This window comes from Epinephelus lanceolatus, chromosome 13 (assembly GCF_041903045.1).
Source record: "Epinephelus lanceolatus isolate andai-2023 chromosome 13, ASM4190304v1, whole genome shotgun sequence".
Classification (NCBI taxonomy): Eukaryota; Metazoa; Chordata; class Actinopteri; order Perciformes; family Serranidae; genus Epinephelus; species Epinephelus lanceolatus.
In genome coordinates this window covers 15874967-15898672 of record NC_135746.1, presented here as the reverse complement: position 1 = coordinate 15898672, position 23706 = coordinate 15874967, and the positions used below count along the sequence as shown (strand labels likewise).

General features: G+C 40.8%; 1 protein-coding gene across 1 annotated transcript in view; it reads right to left on the bottom strand.

Annotated features, from left to right (window-relative positions):
• Positions 1 to 19958: 19958 nt before the first annotated feature.
• LOC117270421 (uncharacterized) overlaps positions 19959 to 23706 on the bottom strand; it is a 44070-nt gene continuing 40322 nt past the window's right edge. The window contains 3 exon segments of the mRNA XM_078174133.1: positions 19959 to 20796; positions 23187 to 23262; positions 23512 to 23574. Of these exon segments, the coding sequence (XP_078030259.1) occupies positions 20710 to 20796; positions 23187 to 23262; positions 23512 to 23574 (226 nt within the window). The 3' untranslated portion in view covers positions 19959 to 20709.

Below are 23706 nucleotides of genomic sequence, written 5' to 3'. Positions count from 1 at the left end.
CTGTTCTGTGCAGCTCAATAATAAAAAACATAACGACAGACATGATAATGGATCAGTGCTGACAAACTGATCTGAGTCACAAGTTACAAAGTGTTCTTCATAGCTCACAAGCACATCGTGGATCGAGAAGGCTGCTGCTCATGAGTCTCTGCACTGACGCCTTCGCTTCATTTGTTTGCCTCGTACCTTTTGTTCTGATGATTTCTCTTTGTACTGTACAACTCTCCCATAGTCCTTCCTCTACTTTCCTATGACCCAGACACAGAAATACAACATGCAATCTGCGACATCAAGATGAAACTCACTCTGATCAGGGTCTGTGACGGTTTTCCTTAATGCAAGCTGACAGGTTACTTAATGACTCTAAAGATAGAGAGTGACATTGTGCGTCACATCACAGCCTCTTCCCTGTCAACAGACAGACAAGACCATAAGCACATCCTTAGATGCTGCATTACACAGAGAGGACAGGACCCATGATTCTGTGCCCTTCAAATGCGAGCCACTAAGGTTCACTGCAGACTGGCTGTATATAGACCCAAAGAAACCAATAGATTTGAGCTCTTTGTTGGCACAGGAAAGGTGATTTTGAGTATTAAAAAAATCCTTCAGATTCATTTCATTTGGTAAATAGCAAATGTACAGGCATTTATTTTGTAGAATTCAAAAGTTTTGCTGTAAGCAGTCTTAACATATTAAAGGGAAAAGACTTTACGATCTTACTGCATTAGTGAATCCACACAGTAACTCAAAGCTTCAAAAGGCTGCTTGAAATAAACTCAGATGCAAAGAGGGAGTATTTAGTATCCTGCAGACAGACGACCACAGAGCACGGTTGGAGGTTGGGTGGTTCATTAGTGATTCTGTCTACAGTGACATCAGAGAAAAACTGTGACTCAGCCACCAACCACTGGAGCTGGAGAAGTACATGTTGAGAGTGGTGGTAACCTCACACATCGAGAGGAAGCTGGAACTGTGCATGGGCGGGTTGTGTGTGTCTGTGTGTGGGTGTGAGGTAGGATTGTGTGTATGTGTGGGTGGGTGGGTTGTAAGTGTGGGTGGAATGGCTTACTGTGACAGGTCCTTATTCAACAGTATTAGTCAGCTCATAATTGGCCTCATAATGTCTTTTCCTTTGTCTTTTTTTTTTTTAAGAATTAGTTTCTTTGCACTCATTATGTCGAGCTGCTGTGACCACAGAACGCATTATTGAATAAGTTGGAGAGTATTGGTTTTGGAAATACTGTTTCGATTGCCTTCATTGTGAGACATCCATTGTTGCTCCCTTTTATTGCTGGTAGCATGTGGTGCCCAGCCACTGTATTGACGACCTTGGCTTAATAGAACATGTGTCCATTATACAAACATGAAAAGGAAAGGCATGGGAGTTTCTTTGATTCTTTTAATCAGTTAAATTGATATTTGACTTGTCTCCAGAGAATACAGCTTTTAAGGAGTCATGTGACATTTTGAGACATCCATTTTTACACTTTCTTGTCAATTAGCTTAGCATAAATAACAGCAGGGGTAAACAGCTAGTGTGGCTTGACCCAAGTTAGACAAGACCATGTTATGCTTGTGCTTTGTGCTGGAGTCTTAACATCAGTTTCAGGGCCTCTTTTGTGTGTATATAAAGTGGAATGTGAGGTCCCCCCTGTAGCCCTTTTTACACTGCCTGTTCAAGGCAGGAATTTCACACCATTACTCCGTCTTGCCATCCTTTCTAAAAGAACGGAATTGCCTCTTAACCAACAGTAACAACACTTTATTTACGTCTGTGTAAAAAGAGAGCTGGCAAGACAGGTCTGACGTTGTGGCGATGTGTTATGTCAACCCAGCCTCACTCCGAAGTCATTGAAATACAATGCTTGGGCAGTGACTTACGGCGTCGGACACTGACGAAAAAGGCTGTCCCGTCACTGTTACAGTTTAATGGTGCTTGGCAGCGTCAGGGGCAAACGGGACGGGACAAGAACAAGTACAAACACCGACTTTCACCTGAGAGAGCAGTGTTCAAGTCCGGTAAGATTATAAAGCCAAACCCTGTTCTTCTTTCCTAAACCTAACCACGTGCGTTTGTTGTTGGAGGAAAAAGAAAATGTTAATTTGTGTTGCTGTTTCGATGTAGTGCTTTTATTTTGAAAGTGACTGTATGTACATGTTAAATTTCCTGTGAAAAAAGAAGTGTATTTTGAAAGAAGACAATGCATGTAACAGGCAGAACTTGAAACAGCATCCCAGAACATCAACAACTCAGGGTACATTGCACATTGAATCTAGATGTGGAAAGTCCATGACCGAACGTCCATATGTGACGAGGTCGGAGTGAGAATGCTAACTAACTCAAACAAGAAAGACAGCAGCTGAAAATATCTGCAAACTGGGTGGACAATGAGAATTGGGAGCTCTTCGCCCTTCAAGCAGAAGACGAGATTAGTCACCATACAACAGGGACATTCAATAATAATAATAATAATAATAATAATAATAATAATAAATTTTATTTAAAAGCTGCCTTTCAGAATACTCAAGGTCACTTTGTGGAGCATAAAAGTAAAACTGAATGCCAGCAAGTATAAAACAGACAGAACCAAAGAGATATGAATTGAGCAGACACAAAGGAGCTGGGATGAAACAGTACTACTGTAGGCATAAAAAGGGAAACACAGGGTGTTTGTGAGGGTGAATAAGCCAGTTTGAACAGGTGGGGTTCAATGATGCTGCTACCAAGTTGTTCTGTTGTTATTGTTTATAAAGCCCTGCTGACACATACGTTACATGTAACACTAGAGGCTGTGTACTCTGCCACACCCGTCACGCTTCTTTTTCTTCCACGATGTCGGCATGCTGATGGAAATCACACTCTGGGGCAGCATGATGCCGTCGGTGTTTGGTTCTTTGTAAAAATGAAAAGGCAGCATGGGATTCGTAGTGGCCCTATAGCAAAATCTCTGGGCAAAATTGGTTTGTGTTTTTCATTTGTGGAGGCAGGGGGGACTTCTGGGGCTCAAGCTTCAAATGTTATCCAAATATTCAAGTCTGTATATTTACTTGGCATTTTTGGTGATCTTGTCGGTGAAGATTCTCAGTCATCCAGGTCATGGTAATTGTAAGTGCTATATCGTAGGCAACTGGACTGGCTTGTGTTTCTTGAAGATGTTTCACCTCTCATCCAAGATCCCATCCAGGGTTTAAAACCTGCAACTCTGTACCAGTCATTTAGAACTGAAGAAGCTTCTTAGATGAGTGGCGAAACGTCTTCAAGAAACGCAAGCAAGTCCTGTTGCCTACGATATAGCACTTACGATTTTTGGGGATCCTTGATTTGCAATTAGAGCGGCCCAGATTGTTATGGCATGGATTTATTTTAGCAGAATCGTCAGCTGAACATTCATTCACCTCTAAATCTCAATCTTTTGACTGTCAACATCCCCTCCATGTTGACTTTCAGATGCTTCAGGGCCAAGGTTTGCCTCCCTAAATGATGCACTAAGTCTTAAGCTGCGTTCACACCGGGCGCGAGTGAAGCGAATTGCTCGTGCGTAAATGTCTTTCGCGTCTATCGCGTCTTTGCATTGACTTTGTATGTAATCTTGACGCGCGAATTTGCGAATTTGCGAATTCGCGTTTGGTGTGAACGCAGCTTAACAGATCGTCCTTTGTTCTGTCTGCCATCACTTATCTTAACCAGCAGTGACCACTAATTGTCAATGATTTACCCCTGACAGTGTGTGATACTACAGGGGTGCAGTGGTTAGCATTGCCACCTCACATCAAGAGGTGGGTTAGGGGGTTAGGGTTTGAACCAGGGTTTTCTCCAGGTACTCCGGCTTCCTCCCACAGTCCAAAGACATGCAGGTTAATTAGTGACTCTAAATTGCCCGTAGGTGTGAATGTGAGCGTGAATGTCTGTCTCTATGTGTCAGCCCTGTGATAGTCTGGTGACCTGTCCAGGGTGTACCCCGCCTCTCGCCCAATGTCAGCTGGGATAGGCTCCAACCCCCCACGACCTCGAACAACATAAGCAGTTACGGGAAATGAATGAATGAATGAATGAATGAATGAATGAATGAATGAATGAATGAATAAATGAGTGTGTTACTTGATTCTGTATGTTTGTATTGTATTGTCTGTTTTCTGTGCTCACGACTACTGCCTGTATCTCAAATTGCACCTTTGGGACTTTAAAGTTTACCTAACCTTCTGTGAACTCTACTCCAGCATTGTAAAGCAAAAATAGGTTTCAAGACTAACGATGCTGTTTACGTCCATTTCCTACCCTCTATATATATTTTTACAACTCTCCTTAGGTGGCAAACATGTAACAATCATTATCCTCGACATTTGTTGTGTTCTGGTTTCAGAATGATGAAGACAGTTGAGAACAATAACATACAGAAATAGGATTTTGGCTTTGCAGGATGATTTTTTCTCTTGGCAACTATCATTTTCCCTTATCAGATTTTTCAGGCAGTCTTTTTTCTTTCAACTGGCTGGAAAAACATCCATATAGCTGTTATAAATGGGAAAAATAATCATGAGCTGAGCCCCCGAATGTTTGCAGAAATGCAATCTACGAATGACTGTCTGTGCAAAATTTCATGCCAATAGTTGTTTAGATTTTTTAGTGTGGACCAAAATGGTAAGCTAAAGAAGCTCAGAATGTTTAACTGTTCCTTCAACATTAATTAAGTAGCAGTGAAATTGCTTTCAGAGTTTAAATTAGAGGGTATTTTTAGTCCAAATAAAAAACTCAATCAGCTCATGAAGCAAGTGTCAGCTCTATTCCCTCTAACAACAAATAAAACCTGTGTCAAACAAGCCTGTTATGATCACTGACCTTTTCATTCAGATAATCAGGAAACCAAGTCTGAAAGTCAACCTGACAGCAAAGACCAACTCTTAAATCCAGAGGGAAATGATTTAAACTTTGACCTTTCCCTGAATATCGCAGCATTTTCCTGCCATGTCCAGAGTGTTGCAGATAGGATATCCTCTCACGCTGAGAGGATGAATGACTTCCTGACCTTTACTGCTTCAAAACTCCCTGTGGAGCATAAATATATATAGTTAGAGAAAGTGTCCTTGATAAATAGTAATGACAGCGACCCAACGATATGAAATTCAAAATACCTTGAATATTACTTTTAGAAAAAAGGTCCCAAAAGCTCTCCTGATGTAAGAATCATTTCATTATTCACTCCTGTCAGGGATTTACTGTGCATTCACAGTCTTACATGAGTATTTCAGAGTATCTCATTGATATCTCATCAAAATCTGGCAGATTTTTTGTAAGATGTTGAAGCGTCCCTGAAAGGCTGTGCAGCTGTAAGTCTTTGCCCGAGGCATTAAAAATGACTTCACAAGCTCAGGTCTGGACAGATTTCTACTCCATTAGACACAGTTGTGATTTGACAGCGCAGCCCAGATGTCAGGGTGCTTCTGTGCCCTTGAAATATATTGGGAACTTGCAATTTGCTTTTTAAGCTCTCTTTGAACAGGTTGAAGGAGTTGGTCCTCCCAGTTCTTCCTTCTAAACAATTTACAAAAGTGCTATTGAGACTGATATTTTCTTTCCGATATTTAGACCACTTCTTTCTTCTTTTAGGTGGATTGAATTATTTTTTTAGTTTGAAGTCCAAAAAAAAATTTAAGATGTGTAGCCTTTAGCATCATCTGCACTGTTCAGTCTCAGCAGAGAGCTGTCAAGGCTGATGTGGAGGTCAGTGAGTCACCAGAGTCATAACTGTTGTCACTGTTCATATTTATTTAAAATCCGTTTTGCTTTCCACGTCAGCCAACCCCTGCAAGTTCAACCAATGTCTTTTGTCTGAAAGGTGTAGTATTAATGCCTCAGTGCACCTGCAGGTTCTGTCTCAGAATAGGTTTAATCTCTCCGTGACTCTATTTCTAACACCAGTCAGTGGATATTACCTGCTAATTCCTGCTGTGGGGTTTTAGATGCGTCATTCCTCGATGCAGACCATAAGGAGAACAATTAAAATGTAATTTATTAGATTGGGAAGGGACAACTTCATGACAGATCGTGCATCAAAAATAGGCCGACTCAGTCTGGTGCAACCTGGAACATAAGTTATAGGATTCTGACTGTAAAGGCCTGTGCACACTGAGTCAGTTTTTTTCGTCCAACGTTGTCGCACGTCTAAAAATAAATACAACTTCACATTGTGTCAGTCATGTTTGCACACTGAGTCCAAAGCCTTTCGAGAGATGTTTAAACAAGAATCAGAGAGGAAAATGTGACGGCGGGACACGGCCTTGACAAGACAGAGGAACGGAGCACACAGAATCATTTCACAACTCAGATAGCTCACTTTCAACAGGTCAGAGAGTAATATTCAGTTGGATGAGGATGAGGATCAGGATGAGGATGAGGAGGATGTGGACCACACACAGACAGAGAGGGAGGACAGCTCCGCCTCTTCATGCAGTTGTGGTGCCAAATGAAAGACAGGAGGGAGTGATGACAACCAGATAGGTAACTCCAGTGGAGAGAGGCGAAGGCGGAAATGTGTCTTTTCATTTTCTCATATATTGTGAATATTTGCAATAAATAGAACAAATAAACACATTGTAGTCAGTGTGTATTCTGTGCAACAGTTTTTTTCGGATGACGGATTAAAAAAAACTTTAACTCAGACACATCTGTTTGCGCTTCATTTACTACACTGTGCACACTATGTACATGTACTGTTTAGTGCATGAAATTTGACAGAAAACAGAATGTTGTCTCAAATCAAAACACAGCTGTTATAAACTTGCTGGAAATGACAATTGACTAATTGTTCTTTTTAGTGGCAAATTACCACTTGATGTAGCATTACAGCCAACATTCAAACACAATTATTGCCAAAATATCTTTCCGCTTGTTTGTTTGTTCACCAGAGCAACCGCAACCACTTTCTCGACCACCATTTTCATAGGTTTGGTGGTCCCTCCCCTTCCGATATGTAGCCAAGATGACGACCTTTGAGAATAAGTCGTTTCCAGTGTTCCACATTCAATTTTTCATGCTTTTCATGTACAGTATAACCCCCATATTTGGGAAGGCTGCAATCACATAACCAATGCACTGATGGATGGAAGTAAGGAAAGAAGCGGTCCCGTAAGGAGGAAGGCTGGGGTGGTGGATGGGTCACAAAACACAGGACTTTCCCCACAAGACTAGTGTTGCCTAAACCTCACCTCCATAACTTTATATGTTAAGAACATATCATTTGAGAGACCTGATGTATTAGATACGAAGCATTGTATTTTTGTAGGATATATTGGAACTGTTGTTGTACACCATCTGGGTACTTGTCACCCTGAATGCACTTTTGCACTTAATAGCAAGCACAATTACAGAAGAACGTGACTTGAGACACAGTACGTGTTTCCAAATTTCCTTTTTAAGAGTAGAATACATAAAAGAAAAACCCTTCTCTGCCACTGTTTGTTTTTGATGCAGTTTGTTTTTTAGTTTTCTCCCAAAACCTCAAAGATAGGCACAGGATGTATACATATAGAATGATAAATGATTCCAGGATATCGCTGCACCGCCCTCCATTGTTTGCCAAAAACATAGTTCCAGCACAGAAAGAAACAAACAATCTGAAGTGTTAATTATAGCTATAGAGATCCTGGTAGGTGAATATTTAAACTTTGGATGGAGCCAGGCAAACCGTTTCCCCTCACTTCCAGCCTTTATGTTAAGCTAAATACCTCCTGGCTCCAGCTCTGCACCTAATGCACACACACGGCAATCTTAATTTGAAGCACCATATTGATACTCCGACTACCAAACTGAGAACAATACTTTGTTTTCTGTACAGAGATAATAACTCATAGAAAAAGAATTGTAGAATTTGTACTGTTGTCTGTTTTGGATTATGGGGTTGTTATATATGGTTGTCTGTCCACCACTCAGCCCTGAGGTGATTCTTACAGCATCCATCACTGCCACCTTTACCTATAGGTTGGATGGCCACATTTGGCTGTGAGATGGGACCAGCATTGGTATTTGTTCATTTATAAAGTGCAGATGCAGATGCTTCCACCCTGTATTTCATCCCCTTTAAGTCTGACCTTGCATAACCTTGGTATTTGTTCACAGAATAGGTCATTGGTTCACATTCAGAAATTCACTAGGAGAAATGCCATTCTCTTACAGTGCAGCTTATACATGGAATAATTTGCAAAAGACTTTAAGATTGGACACTCTGCCACCCTTATGGCTGTTCAAATGCCTTATTTCAGATCTTGTTTTAATTGTGTAAATGCTTTTAACTATATACTATAACATGTTTCTCATCCTGTATTTTTACTTTTAGCGAGCATTTGTTGCTATTGTTGTTTGTATGAATGTATTTCTGTTTTAATTGGTATGCATGACAGTCTCTGGTTGCTTATTGATTGTTTTTAATGTCCTTGTTCATGCTTGGCATCATTAAAACTGAGGGTCTCCCTTAATTAAGTGTTAAATAAACATTTGAGTTAATTAACACAAGCACTTTTGGCAAAAATAAATAAATTAAGCATATTTCCTCAAATGTCACTGAATATTTCTTTAAGTACATAGGTGAAGCTGGGATGTGTGGTGTGGTGTGGTGTGGTGTGGCGTAGGTGGACCCAGCACAGGAGACAGCAGACCACAGGAACTCAAATAGACCACTCTCTATACCACAGAAACAGCAACTAAACATCACACAACCAAACTCAAGCATCCAACAAAGACTGACCTGAAAGCCAGGACTTAACACAAACTATTCTGATGAGGGGATGAATTGCAGGTGGAGAAGCTCAGGTGAGGGGAATAAAGTGATGAGTAGAACAGACAGGGAGCTGATAGGCTGATCAGAGCAGGGAAGGAGCAATGAGGCAAACGCAGGGCAGGTGTGCAGCTGGGTAAATGAGGGAAAGGCATTAACTGGGGGAGGAAAACCAGGTGAGTGAAACTAATCAGGGCGGGGCTGACAGATGGTGTTTCCTCAAAGTCAAGGATCCTTCCTTGGGAGGATGAGTCCTTCTGAGGGAAGAATGAAACAAGGAATAATACAAACAGAAAACCCAACAAACAAAATCCTAGAGACTACAAATGAAAAAAAGACCTGGATCATGACAGGATGTTAGTTTATCTTTAAATATGCTGGAATTATTTACAGCATGTAACTCCGCTGAAAAACATCATTGTTACATTTGTGTCTGTGCAGTAATTAAACAAATGATACACCATGTTACTTAGTGAGTTTAAGATAGTGGTAGGAGCTTTTTTAAACTTTTGACAGAGCCATGCCAGCCATTAATGATTATATTTTGATGCCCAAGCGAGTTATGACAGCAACATGCCCAACACATGCGCCAGCCATTTAATGATATTAATTACACCTGCTTTCTTGTGATGACATGTTGCAGCCTATTATAATTACATGGTGATTATTCTGCTGAAAACTTCTACACACCTGTTTTCAGCACTGTGCAGCTGCCCTTTATAGCCTGACTTATTCTATCCTGCCCTTCTCTTCACAGCACATTTAATTGTAAGTATCCCAAACGTAGCAATTTACACCTCCGCAGCCCCTATATATATTTCACCAGTGGGTTCAAGCTGAAGAATAGAAATAAGGCATTGTGAGCCTTGAAGTGCAGACGCTCCAGAGGGATTCAAACGCATTCAGGCACAAGAGAAACCAATCACTGGGGCCAAAAGTGGAAGCAGATTTAGATCCGTCTTCCTACGCAGAGAAGTCAAGCACGGCCAGACTCCTGCAACTTTGATTGGTGTGCAAAAAGGTCTATCCTGTTGGGAGATTTGAAATAACCGTTGGCCTCATGGGAAACAAACCAAATGCCAGCAATGAACATAAAATAGCACAGGAGGTCGAACCACACAGCATCCAGTCTTTCAACACCTGGAAAACTGTAGTCGTCATTGAAAGTGAGCAAGACTTTCATGAGAGATAAGGACCGAGAATGAGAGCATGGATGGATTACTTGACAGTCCAACCAGGCACAGGCCCAGCAGCCAAAAGTTTCAGGGGACCCCCTGGCCTTTATCTGCATAATGCCTCTTGAAGATACATGTACCAGCCTGGAAGAGACTTGCAATGAACTGGGCATAAAACAACTACAAAGAGACTTAAAGATTATGAAAAAGGGGCAAAACAACCACACAGGGACACACAGTGAGTACAAAGAGACATAAATAACCACATAAGACTCAAAATTACTTCATAGAAATACAAGGAGACTAAAATTACCATGCAGAGATACAAAACAACTGAGGGTGCTTTCAGACCTTTAGTTGTCTTTCTGTGGTCTGAATAAGGTTCGTGTTCTCACGGCAGCATTTACAAGTGGACCAGATCAAATGCCTTGTGCGAGAAAGCTGCTCTTGATTGGTCAGAATTTCCATGAGGGAAAAATCCAGGAAGTAAAGCAAACGTTGAAGAAGAGTACACTTGCAAGATAAATGTGACACTTTCTAATGTCACAATGGAGGGACAACTACGCAGGTTGATTTTAGCGCTGCTCATCGTGGACTATATTGCTGTCATTGTTCATTTTAGTCAAACCATACAGTTTGAAAACGAGGCGCGGCCCCAACTAGAAAACAATGTTTTGATGCATTGGATGTGCTGAATGTGCATATTAAGGCAGTACAGGAGGAGGCGCACATTAATAATCCTCCAGGACTGTAACATGCTCATGTTTAACCCAAACAATGTGTCATGTGACTGCAGTTGGTTCAGATCAAGGTCGGAACACGTTCTCACCACAAACAAACTGCACCAGAGTTTGTTTGTAACTGAACTGAGACCACCTCTTCAAGAAGGTCTCGGTCTGGTTGTTTCAATGCATACCTGAGTGTGATTGCTGTGTTCACACCTGCCCAAACGAACCACATTTAGCCGGCAAACAAACTTGAGTTTGATTGAACCGAACCAAATGTGGCAGGTGTGAAAGTCATCCTAAGAGACACAAAACAACTACAAAGAGATGCATAACTTCAAAAGAAAGAGGCTTAACAACTATAAAGTGTGTGTGTCTTGCTTTCATTAAGGAGAGGCTTTCTGCATGTCTGTGCTCAAGGGTCCATTGTCTCATAATACTTGTAAGCCTAAGAGAGAGGAAGGTCAATCAGGATTCAGAAAACATACACTCAAGCATCTCATATTGCAACCAGTTTCTGGGGAGCCTTAATGAGTAATTTATTCCAAAGATGCAGAAGCAAAATCATTGACAGAACTGTCTGATTCAAGACTGACTTCCTCAATTCAAATATGCCATGGCTGCTGTTGCACAATGATTACTGTCAGGAAAGCAAAGCATGTTGAGGACTGAGGCCATGCATACAAAATATTTATGCTGCAGGTACATTATACTGTGCATACACAAGCAGCTATGGCAGGGCTGTACATTATGGGCAGCAAGGCAGATATGTAAATATACAGCAATTTACTGTGTATTTGTGTGGAAGGAAAATGTTCAGTTTCACCACTGAGACCAGCGACTGAGATGTGTTTAACAGCCCAAAAAGCAGCTGAGAATGGTCTGTACAACCACTGTGAATTGAATTTGAACTGCAAATAGCTGAGCAGGATATAACATCTGCCAAGTCACGCTATTTCATGCCCACTGCAACAGGTGGGGGAAAAAAGTAAAATAAATAATAGCAACATCGGCTCAAACGCTCGGGAGAGAAACATGTGTTAAGTCGGGGAAAAACAGTGAGAAGGAAATCTCAGAGGAACTCACACACATGAAGATGAGAGTCGGTAAACAGGAATGAGGGGTTTGTCTCAGTAAAACACAGCAGGGAAGATCATTAACAAGATCTACAAAAAGTAGAGTGAATGTTGGACAAATGCTGCAGTCATGCATTACCAGCAGAACACATTATTCCAACAACCCCTTGCAGTTAGCTTAAATCAAGCACTTTATGTTGTGTATTTGGGGATCTGGATAAAACCAGAGACAGATGTGTCCTGCTCCTTTTGTATAAGCTAAGGGGATTCCACATCACCCTTAATGTTGTATTTTATTTAGAGGTTACATCCAGTATTGAGTGTAGCATGGTGGTGCAGTGGGTAGTACTGCCACCTCATAATAAGAGGGTTTCAGTATCAAACAGCTTGAGCTCTCCTGTGTGGGGAGTTTGCATGTTCTCTCCGTGTTAGCGTGGGTTTTCTGTGTTCTCCAGCTTCCTCCCACAGTTCAAAAACATGCAGGTTAGTTTAATTGTTGGCTTTAATGGAGCACAGGCAACAAACAGGCTTTGACACAGGTAAGGAAAGGAAAACTAACATCAAAAATACAAGAGCTTGGCTTGAGCGTGACTGCCACTGAGACCGGAATAACATTCTGACAAAGTAGGGGGCATCACGGAAGCACAAAGAAGACAAGATGGAGGAACTGATAATGTTGGTGTCTGAATACCCAGAGTTACATCGCCAGCAACTTAAAAGGACAACCCAAACCATTCTCATTCCAAAGTCATCAAATATCACCGCTTGGTCAGTAATGTCCGTGTCAGACACCACTGAAAAACAGGCATACTTTCACAGTGGTACAATACACAACTTAATTTAATGTGCTGGAAAATTGCTTTAGGGCAGGTGGGTTCAACAAACACCGTACTTTCACCCAGGAGCCTTTTAAAAGTTGTTGAAAACAACAACTTTTAAAAGAACTGAGGAAATAAAATACAGTTTAAATTAACTACTTTTGAGTTCCTCAGTAACTACTGTAATTTTTGTGTACCTTACACAAAAAAGGGTAACTAATGAGTAGGTAATGATTAAGTACTCATTACCTACTCTTTTTGATGTCTCACTTTACTTTAGGGTACACAAAAAGGGTAGGTAATGATTAAGTAATAGTTAGTTCCTCATTAGTTCCTCAGTAGCTACTCTAATTTTGTGTACCTTATTGTAAAGTGTTACCCAATTATTTCTCCTGTTCATCAGATAATATAAAAACCACTCCAAAGCTGTACCAGATAGCTGTACTAATGCACTCAGGTCCAGGAGTTCAAGGACAGAACACATCAGCAGCAGCCATTAAAATGTCATTGGTAACCTTAAGCAGGGCAGTTTCAGCGCTGTGATACTGAAGGAAGCCAGACTGAAAATTTTCAAAAATGCTGTTATTTTCCAGTACAGAGAGAAGTTGCTTAGACACTATTTTTTCTAAGATTTTGGATGCAAAAGGTATCTCAGAAACAGGTCTAAAACTGATGTGTTTTTTTTTCTAAACCTAACCACGTGTGTTTGTTGCACAAGGAAATAAACATAAATACAAGGAGTTTTACCAACATTGTAAGCTTATTTTGAAAAATCTGTACGCATCTAACTAAACTGTACATTTCCTGTGAAAATGGAAGTATATTTTGAAAAGACACAATACATATAACAGACCTAAATCAACATTAAGAACATCAACTGACGCATCCAGGATACCTAGTGCTTAATATGTAGATATGAAAGTCCACTGACCAAGCGACGATATGTGACAAGTTGGGAATACGAATGTGTTGGGACAACCAGAAGAAAAACTGGGCCTGAGATAACATTCCCACTAAACTTCAGATGACTGGTAAATTGTCCAAATATGTAGAAATCTTTGGTAATTTCTGTGATTCTCATTGTCTCGCTACAGTATGCAGCTACAAGCTTGCACTTCTGCCAGTGTTCACAGAAGCACCAGCCTGCCATCAGAGTCGCAGACCTTAGCGGCAGCAGCCACTTTTAAAAACACTTCACTTTGGGTGAACGCTCTTGCAGGTAGGCAGTTATAACTGTGCGGTGGTGTGAAAGCAGTTTAAGAGGTCGTAGAAGAAGGAGATTAAAGTGCGCAGATTATTTTTTAGTCTCTCTTTTCAAGGTTCACTTTCAAGGATTGTTGTTCTGACATGATCGTTCCTCAACTATTCCCGGAGAAGGAAATATCTTTTGTAGTGCTTGTGTCCTCTCGAATGTGAATGCAGATTCAGAATGCTGATTGAAGTGGTTACATAAGCACATTTATATGGAGAGGCTCAGCACGAACATGTCTCTGTGTCCTATATAGCACACGGAGGCTTATTTCATATCACATGCAATATGCTGATACTTTAACATGCGTGATTGGAATACATCCCTTACACAACAGACATGCCAGCTCCCCAGTAGTCTCAGGTTATAAAATCCACTTGGGGTAAACAACAAGCAGTGTGATGCACCACAGGGTATCAAGAAGGAGATGCTCAATATTAGAGAATAAATTCTACATCAGAGCATAATTAAACATTTGAAAGATTGAAAGACACATGAATGTTAATTGGTGAAAGAGGTGTTGTGAAAACTCTGAAGCAGGAACTGGAAGGTTGGTCAGTATTGTTGTCTTTCTCACGAAACTGAGGCAAATGATAGAAACTGTGCGAAACAAAATCACTGCAGCTCAGCAGGCTGGCTAATAATTTATAAGAACTACACTACACAGAAACAGATGCCCACTCAAACCTCTCAGACATTAGAGGCAGAGCCGAGCAGAGTGAGCAAACAGCAGAGCTTCAGCAGAGCGAGCACAGGTGCAACCAATAATTAATCAACACAGGTGTAAACACTGAGAGTAATTAACTTGAGACTGCTCAGCAGAGAAAGTTCAACCAGAAAGAACATCTAGTGACAAAACAAATAGGAAAGGAAACAGAACAATGCCCCGCTGTGACATAAATGATCTGCCTCCCCTGGTGGTCTAAAGTAAAGCTCAGGCTGCGGAAGTCAATCCTCTCACACTGAGCCCAGCAGAAGCCTCCCACACACACACTGAGAGAAAGACCTGAAGATATTCACAGAAGGAAGATGCTATTGAACCCTTGACTGAACTGTTGTTCTGTGAAAAGGTTTTATTTTAATCCACTCTAGTCGACACATTAAGGAGGCTTTCACACTGATTGTATGCAACAATAGATAAAAGCTATAGCTAATAACAGCTGATATATATGATACAACACTCTGTGATGCAATATGTGAAAAATGTAGTGCAACACATTTCTGTGTGATACATCACCATGGGCAGATTTTTGTCCCCAGAACATAATAGATGTGTTTCCAGCCACATTTTTTATGCACATATTTTCAGTTTGTGCATAAAAAAAACCTGAGTGGAAACACAAAAACGTTTGAAAAAACTCAAGATACCGCTCCAAAAAAACAAAAAAAAAAAACAGGTACAGGGTCACAGAGGAGCTGATGCTTATCCCAGCTAACGTAGGGTAAGAGGCGGGGTACACCCTGGACAGGACGCCAGACTGTTGCAATGGAAACAGACTTAGCTAATTAATCATCACATACATGAAGCCTTAAGGCCCAGACACATCAAACTGACTTCAGAGAAGGAGCGGCAACAGGCTGCAAGTCTCTTCATATGAATGCCTTATTTTGTAACCACACAGTTGGTTCACTCTGTGTCTGTTCTTCTTCACATGGCCAAAGTGCCAGTGTGCATCTTTTGCCCATGTATTGATTTCTCTGGCATATTACTACTGCTGATTGCTGCTTGTTTCAGTCTGTGAGTTTGTGTAAGGTCCGGGGTAGATTGTTAAACTGAATTGCCCTTCTGGGGTAAATGAAGTTGCTGAACTGAACTGAACTGAACTGAACTGAAAGCCCCTGCTGCATTACCTCATGTCGCAAGACCTCGGGCAAATAGTGGTACATGAACACACGGCAAAGACTACAGCCAACAGCCAACCAGCATGTATGTTGTGTCCCTGCATGTTGTGTCCCTGCATGAGAGGAAACAACGCCATACCAGCAGAGATTGTCTGTATTTGTCATTAAAAAATGGAAAGTGGAAGACCATAATCTTGTCAGCCAGTTACAATCTAATGTTGATATAACAAAGCATATTAACTGTGCGCCAGTGAATAATAACACAACACATCACAAAATATTTTCAGCTCAGTGGCTAAAAAAACCCAACTTACCTTATGGAACAAGTTTGTGTCTATCTCACACTCTCTTGACTTTAGCTTTTGTTTACTTTCCTCACTTCCGTTTCTCTTTTTGTGCACTGAGCTCAACTGCCAATCAGAGTGATTTTATTCACCGATGTGCTCTGCCGTTGCCGACACCAATTCAACATACTGACTCAGCCAATAAAAACCCAGGTGGGGGCCAACAAGGAGCAACAGTGCAGGACACACCGCACCAACTAGGCCAACAGATGCCCACCAACAGCCTAATGTTGACAGACGGCCGACCGTGGGCTTGCTATGTCAGGGCCTGTAAGGTTCATTCTTCCTCCTTTTATGTACCAAAAAAAGGAAATATTCACACTTCTGGATTTCCTTTTGCAGATTTTCTTAAAATCTGTAAAAAAAATTTGCTCTTCAAATTGAAACACAGCTAATGATGTTGGGGATATTTTAAATAATATATTATGATTGCACTTCTTATCATGCTTTCCAGCACAATGGCAGTCCAACAACACCAAAAAAGGTTCTGGGATCCACTCACTACAGGGCCCATGGGCAAAAATGTGAGCCTTCCTATGACTCCCACCTCCTCTTTTTTGTATCCTGTATGTATTAAGCATAAAATAAATTTCATAAACTGCAGCATGTAAGCATTGAAGTAATAAAGGCTTTTAAAACTATGATTTAACTTAGGACCCCTCTGGAAGATAATTGCCTAAAGCATCCCATCATTTAAGTTAATAATGTGCTTTGTTGTGCACACAGGATTAACAATCATAATATTATATATTATAACATAATTTTACAGTCAATTAAAAAACCACAAACTGTCACAGAACCTTGTGTCTCTGTGGATCTGGAGCCTCACTGCACAGTTTAGTAATGCTGTTTTTGCATTTTTACTTAAATTCACATTATTTTCATTGTAACGACCCTCTGCTCTGTTTGGTGCATTGTCTGCTCTTCTCTTGCAGGTGGATGTGATTGGTAGGCAGGATCATCCACTCAAGCCGACTGGGAGCACCTGGGCCCAGTGCTCTCAGTCACTACAGAAACTGCCACTTTAATCCTCACAGAGAGTCTCTCAATGCGCTTTGTTTGGATCTTTTATCATTTTTTCCACCAACTCCTGCACACCGTACTTCCCACATATGCACTCACTCTTCTGCCATTTCACACCTCATGTCTTTTTCCTGTCTTTTTGTTTTTGTACATAAATCAGTTCACTTAACTACATTTGTGGTATTTCTCGCTTTGTTTGCCACGGTCCTCAGAGTGGGTCATATTGTAATTAATACACCTTCACTGCCTTATCTCACATCAGTGGCCTCTTACTCCGTCTTATAGGAGAATGTTTACTGTTAATCATAATACAGATTGCATTATTTTATTCATACAATGATATGAGTTGTTTATCCGCCCTTAAAAGTGCTTTAAGCTCTTCCTGTCAGGCTGCAGCTCAAACAACCTTCATTAATCAGAGAGAAGGGCAGCCAGTATTGTATAAGTATGAGCCTTGCAGGCAAATAGTCTACCCAGCACTTACTGCTGCTCAGTATATGTATTGCTGCGGTTACAAGGTAATAATTCGAGGTGACCTATATGATGTAAAACCATGTCACATATACAATAATACATTTAATTAATATATTGTCACACAATAAAAAAAAACAATATAATAGGATATGATCTGAATGAATCCAATCAACAAGTAGGCTGTTGTATGTGTAGCCATAGGCTGATATATCTCATTCCTTTGTGTCATAGAGCTTCATTGTTGTACAATAAGTATTAAAAACACATTGTTGCACTGGGTAACACTTTCCTTCATTGTAATGAACCTGGGCACTGTCATTTAGTTTGAGTCAATCCCACATACATTATTCTGGTGCTGCAGATACTCAGAAAATGCATCAAATGTGTTTTCAATCAGCAGCCAATGTGGATGTGCCAAAACTGCAGTTCATCTAATGGCCACTTGAGGCTGGCTCCAAAAGTGAGTCAATCCTCATAGACCGCTATGTTAAAATGCTCAACCTTTATAGCAGAAATGAACATGTTTACAGCCTGATAGAAAATCAGTTTTGGTCACTTTAACTAATTTCTTCTCACCAGTTAAAATTTTATCAAGGCTTTGAGTTATGTATAATTAAGGGTTTGGTCACTTTGAGTGACACGTGGTTGCCATCCACTGACAAAACACTACCATGGTAACAATATTTGATAGGTAATGTAACTTAGGCTTAACCGCAGATTCACAAACTATTGGCATAGCAATAGCTGTCGCTATTTCAGTGTTTTCAGTTCATGAAGGTGTGAACTGTAACATTTGGCCGCCTAAAAAAGTCTTGTTCAGTGTTTGGTTGTACTAAAAGACACTCCAAGGAGTCAGATATTCAGTTTTGTTATAATGGTTTTAAGCCAGTTTTACACTGGTGAAAACAAGCATTAGCATAATCACAATAAACCATAACTGTAAAAGCACCATGCTAATCAGGCTAGCAGCTAGCATCAGGGTTATCTCATTCCTCTCATCCAAATATGGTCATTTCTGGCTCCAAAAATCCAAGATGGCAAGGGCCAAAATGACAAATGCAGGCAAGTGAGCATCACCTGCCGAGAGTGGATCCATCCTGCCGTGCTGGATGTGGATAGTGTCGGGTATGACGCACAAGGAAAGCTAGCTTGTTGGCTAATGTTAGCTAGCTTGCTGCTAAATACTACTAATACTTGCTACTAAAATATGATGTTATTGGTATATTTTCCATTTTCTTAAGCCAGCTAGGCAGCATCTTACATGTGGGGCAGTTTTCACTTTTCACGTTATCATACCCTATCAACAATCAGTGTCTTCTCCACGCATATTTCTTTGCAGTTGGTTGCGGTTGTAACCTGCTGGTCAAAGTCAGGGCCCCAGGAATGCCTTGCAGCCAATTTTTGATCCATGGATGTTTTATATTTTCAAAATGTTCCTTGAGCTGCAAAAAATATTTAAAAATAAGTGACGTCATCACAATGTAAAGTCTATGAACTGAGCGGGAACTCTGGGCGTTGAACTACTGCACATATATTTAGTTTACCATGGAAGTAAACCCGGAGCAAGCAACTCCATTGGAATGCATAGGTACCATCTTGGCATCTGGTATTTAGGTATCATTATAAATCTATAGTACAAGTTCACCAAATTTGTTTTGCCACTGGAAGCGAATGTTTAAATCACCCCTTCCCTCGTTTTGAATGGAAGTGGAGGCAAATATTTGCCTTAGGGCTGAGTGTCACGGACAGAGTAAGACAGAAGCAAAGAAAAGAATAAACACAATGTGCTTTTTTCTGTTACTTGTTTGTCTGGTGGTTTTTTCTGGTGTTTACATTGGATTTGTTGACAGCAAGAAATCTATAGAATAACACAAGCTTTATCCTTTAATCCTGTTTCCTCTGTCTCTTTCAAGTCACACACACCGCAGGTAAGATAACGTTGTCCTGAAACACGTTGATCCTGCATGCAACCGAGCACGAAACTACAGTTCACCGCTGTGGAGAGATCATTTTGTACTATACTGCACATCCTCTGAGCCATTGCTGTCACTGCTGTCCATGCTTCAAATCCTAAACATTAAGGTGTTTACTATTTTTGTGCAGTGGGGAAACATCTGCCAGTGTATCTTTCCCCTTTTGGAAGATATGATTGCTTTCATGTGTTTTTTTTTTCTGACGTGGAAAAATAGTCTCAGTAGGAAATTCACAGGCATTAACAGGAAGGGAAAAAAGGATCCCTTCCTCTTGCCTCAAAACCTGCAGCCATGACAGACAGCTGGACCCCTCCGGAGCCAAACAATCAGCTGCAACCTGTCGGCATTGCACTCAGCCCCACATAATTTCACTCTCTGATAACAACACATTTTTAGCACATTTTCCCTTTCTGTATTGCTCACACATTCATTGCTATACACCATATGTGTGGGCACAACTGTAGTATAATACAACAGACACAGCTAAGTGAAGCATATTAGATCACTTTTATTAACTGAAGTCTTGTGGAAATCTTTTTATCAGGATGTTCTTTGATCTTTTGAAGGTACAATCAAGGTGCTTGGAAATAATCTGCACAGAAAAAGAGGGCAGATTATCCAAAACTGAAGGAAAAACTGCAATAAAATGTCAGTTTACAATAAAAAACACAACATGTGGAACAATATTAGAGCATTTACCATCTTTGCTATCAGCAGTTAGGAATGTTTCATCTCTAAATCTAACATAGATCCAAAAGGACAATAAACATTCGGGGTAAAATCCAGATATGACATCAGTATCGATTTTACTGTCAGGCTCAGCTGAACTGGCCTTTTGTACAGATTGTACAACATGACTCAAGCCTTTTTTTTTCTCAGCTAACAAGCACATGGACCGGTGTTTTTATTCTAATCAGTGAGTGTTATATAGATGATGTTAACACTTTTCATCAGGCAGTGATTCAGACAGAATGTCCTAACATCTTCTCTCAACACCTCCTCATATTTTGGCCCTTTGCCACCTAGATGGTCGTCTCTCTATGGCAACAGAAGTTTCCTGCAGTTTCACTCTAAGTTAATAATTAAATTAGTTTGAAATTGGTTGTGCTTTTTCAATATGAAGCTCCGACTGCCATCATGTGTTGTCTGACACTGACGCTATTCTTATTTGGCTCCATATTTAGGTGTTGAAGGCAACTCTTGAGGCGTTTGATCCTTTTCAACATCAGGAGTCAAATTTCAGAAGTCACGGTCCCATCCAGAGAACTCCTCGTCTGCTTTGGTCTGATCGAGAGGGAAACGATCGAAGTTGATGTAGCAGGGACCCTGGAAGAGGAATAAATAATGTGCATTTAATACACTCATGTGCACTGCTGTCAAACTGTGACTTATTAACAACAGTCTGTCCCTCCCAGCCTGCTCCTTAGATGTAAATAGAAGCTTTAAAGTCAAAGGCCCTGAAAAGCTGTCAACCTTTCACTGAGTAATGACGTTGTTCTGCACATACCAGTAAACACACATTTTCTGTTTTTTAACAGTTTGGCTTAAATTTATTTCTGTAAACCATACTCACACAGTCTTATTGGTGCTCAATTTGAGGTATTATTTTCCTAATAAATATCTAATGGTGTTGCAACTTTGATTGCTGCACATATTCACAACACAGTCGCCAGAGGAAATGTTGGCACTGTACATTTCTGCAAACCATTACCGTTACATTTACATGTTATTATGTAGTGGATACGTTCCGACAACACTGTGGATGACATGGTTAGTTTTAGGCCAAAAACACAAGGTTATAGTTAAGAAAAGATCATGTTTCAGGAAAAACAACGTTTTTTGTGCCACTACCCAGGCTGGAAAGACAGCTACAAGCTGCAACAAAACTCCCGTGTTTTGCATCTAAAAGCTGGTGAAAAATCCAATGACTCGCTAAAACACAGCTGGTTTTGTTGTGTGTTAGTCTTGAATATAGTTCCATATCAGTGGCGGCTGCTGGTGTTTCAAACAGGGGAATCTCACTTTAAGTTTACATCATAAAATTTGTCATATTGTAGCGAGGCAGGAACTTATAAAAGGAACATTTAATGAAAGCCGTTATTTGACTACACTCATGCCATAGAACCACAGCAAAACACACCTCAAAGATTTTCAGATGGGTTTAAAACGGTGAAAATGAGCTATATCACTTATGGAAATAAGAAACTCCAGACGACACGCTGTCAGAAGACTCCACTCACAAATATCCAGATGGGGCTGAGCTTGAAATGGTAAGCGCTGTCAATCACAAAGGGGTTCAGCCTCTTAGACAATTCCTCCAATCATCATGCAGACACCGAGCAACTTCTCCCACCTACCACTCCATTAGGTCCCGGGGAAGCTGAGCCTCCCTGGAAGTGACGATTTTGTCACATTTATCCAATGACCGTCTTGCTTTGCTGCGTGAAAAAAAACTTGCTCAGCACTGTCTCATAGGAACGCTTGGAGGCTCCGCGTCCACTGTGCTGACACAAGAATGTATGACAGGGAGGTCGTGTTTGAAAACTGGTGATAAACAGCTGATGTTTGAACATCATAGTCATGATGTGAAACGCATCCTAGCGCACGTTTAATGCAATGTAAATTCTTATTTTAATGTAAATTCAATGGTGCATATTTCACCATTTTTTCTATGAAATTTTAGGGGAAGTTCAGCCTCCCTTGTTGTCTCAGAGCAATCGCCCCTAGGCCATAGTTTGGCAATCGTCTCGCCTAAGTGACACGCCATCCTCCATCCCCTTTCCCTCCAGGTGACAAAGTCAGCTCATAGGCTGATTCATAATGTCTGTTTGCAATGATCTCTGGGTAGAAAACCCTCATGTCATGTACATAATATGATGCTGTCAAATTTGATTGTTTTTTTAACCCTTTAAAAAAAATCAGTATATGGTATATTTAGAATATTTTCATTGTTTTACCTTGCTGTCCGCCAGCCCTGTCTGACCAGGGACTGAAATCATTATCTCAAAGCCACCAGAACACATGGACAAAAATAGTCATTTTACTGCTGGAGTCTATCCCAGCTGCATTGGGAGAGGCGGGGTACACCCTGGACAGGCTGCCAGACTATCACAGGGCTGACACATAGAGCACACAACCATTCACACTCACATTCACACCTGCGGACAATTTTGTCCGTAGGTGAGTCAGTGTCACCAGTTAACCAAGACTGAATGTAATTGGACTGTGGGAGGAAGCTGGAGTACCCTGAGAAAACCCACACTGACACAGGGGGGAACAGGAACTTGTTTGCTGTGAGGTGACAATGCGAACCACTGCACCACCATATCTGCAAGTCAAATCAATAAGCAATAGTCTGCTCAGAAGTGACTGTTGTTGCTAGCACGATGTCACAGTGATTCAGCCTATAGGCTACATGCAATCAGAACTACATTAATTTAGAAACTTTGTATGACACATATTCATTGTTTGCAGAAACATACAATGCGAACATTTTCGTCTGGTGGCTGGGCTTCATATTCAAAGTTAGAAATGCACATTCAGTACAGAAATATGGAAGATTTTAAACTGTTTTAAAGGTCTTTAAAAATGACTCTACAAAATCCTCTGGGGAGTGAACCAGCTGTGTTCTTTGCTTCTGTTCTCCTTCAACCAAACAAAAGGTGTTAGTCACTTCTCACACAATAGTAGAAAAAATAAATAGCAGCGTGACTTGCCTTGCGTATGAGCCGGACTGTGGGGGCGTCGAGCTGACCCACGCGCAGCTTGTGCCAGTTCATACTGCTGAACCACCTGAAGGGAAGAGACGAGGGAGACTGCAGGTCAAACACACTGAGAGTGAGAAATAAGTGAAACGATTCAGCCCACATTAAGAAGCTCAGTCAGCAGCGGAGGAACCTTAACCGTAAGGACAAGACGATAAGAACGAAAACAAACTTTGATTACAAAATTAAATTAAGCCAACTGGTGGGTACTTCCTGTGTCGTTTCACCCAATATTTATCTAAACACCCATACATATGGGACATGTTGCCATGGTTACCTGTGGTGCCGGACATCTTTGATTCCATTCTTGGTGTTTCCTAACCTCTGACCCGGCCGAGGTCTGCAAACAAAAACACGAGATCCCTTTTTATTTCATGAGATTCCACTTTCCAAAAATCATGAAGATGCAAGTGCACATCATGATACAGCGTATAACTCTGCAGATATGTTCCATAATTCATACTCTACACTG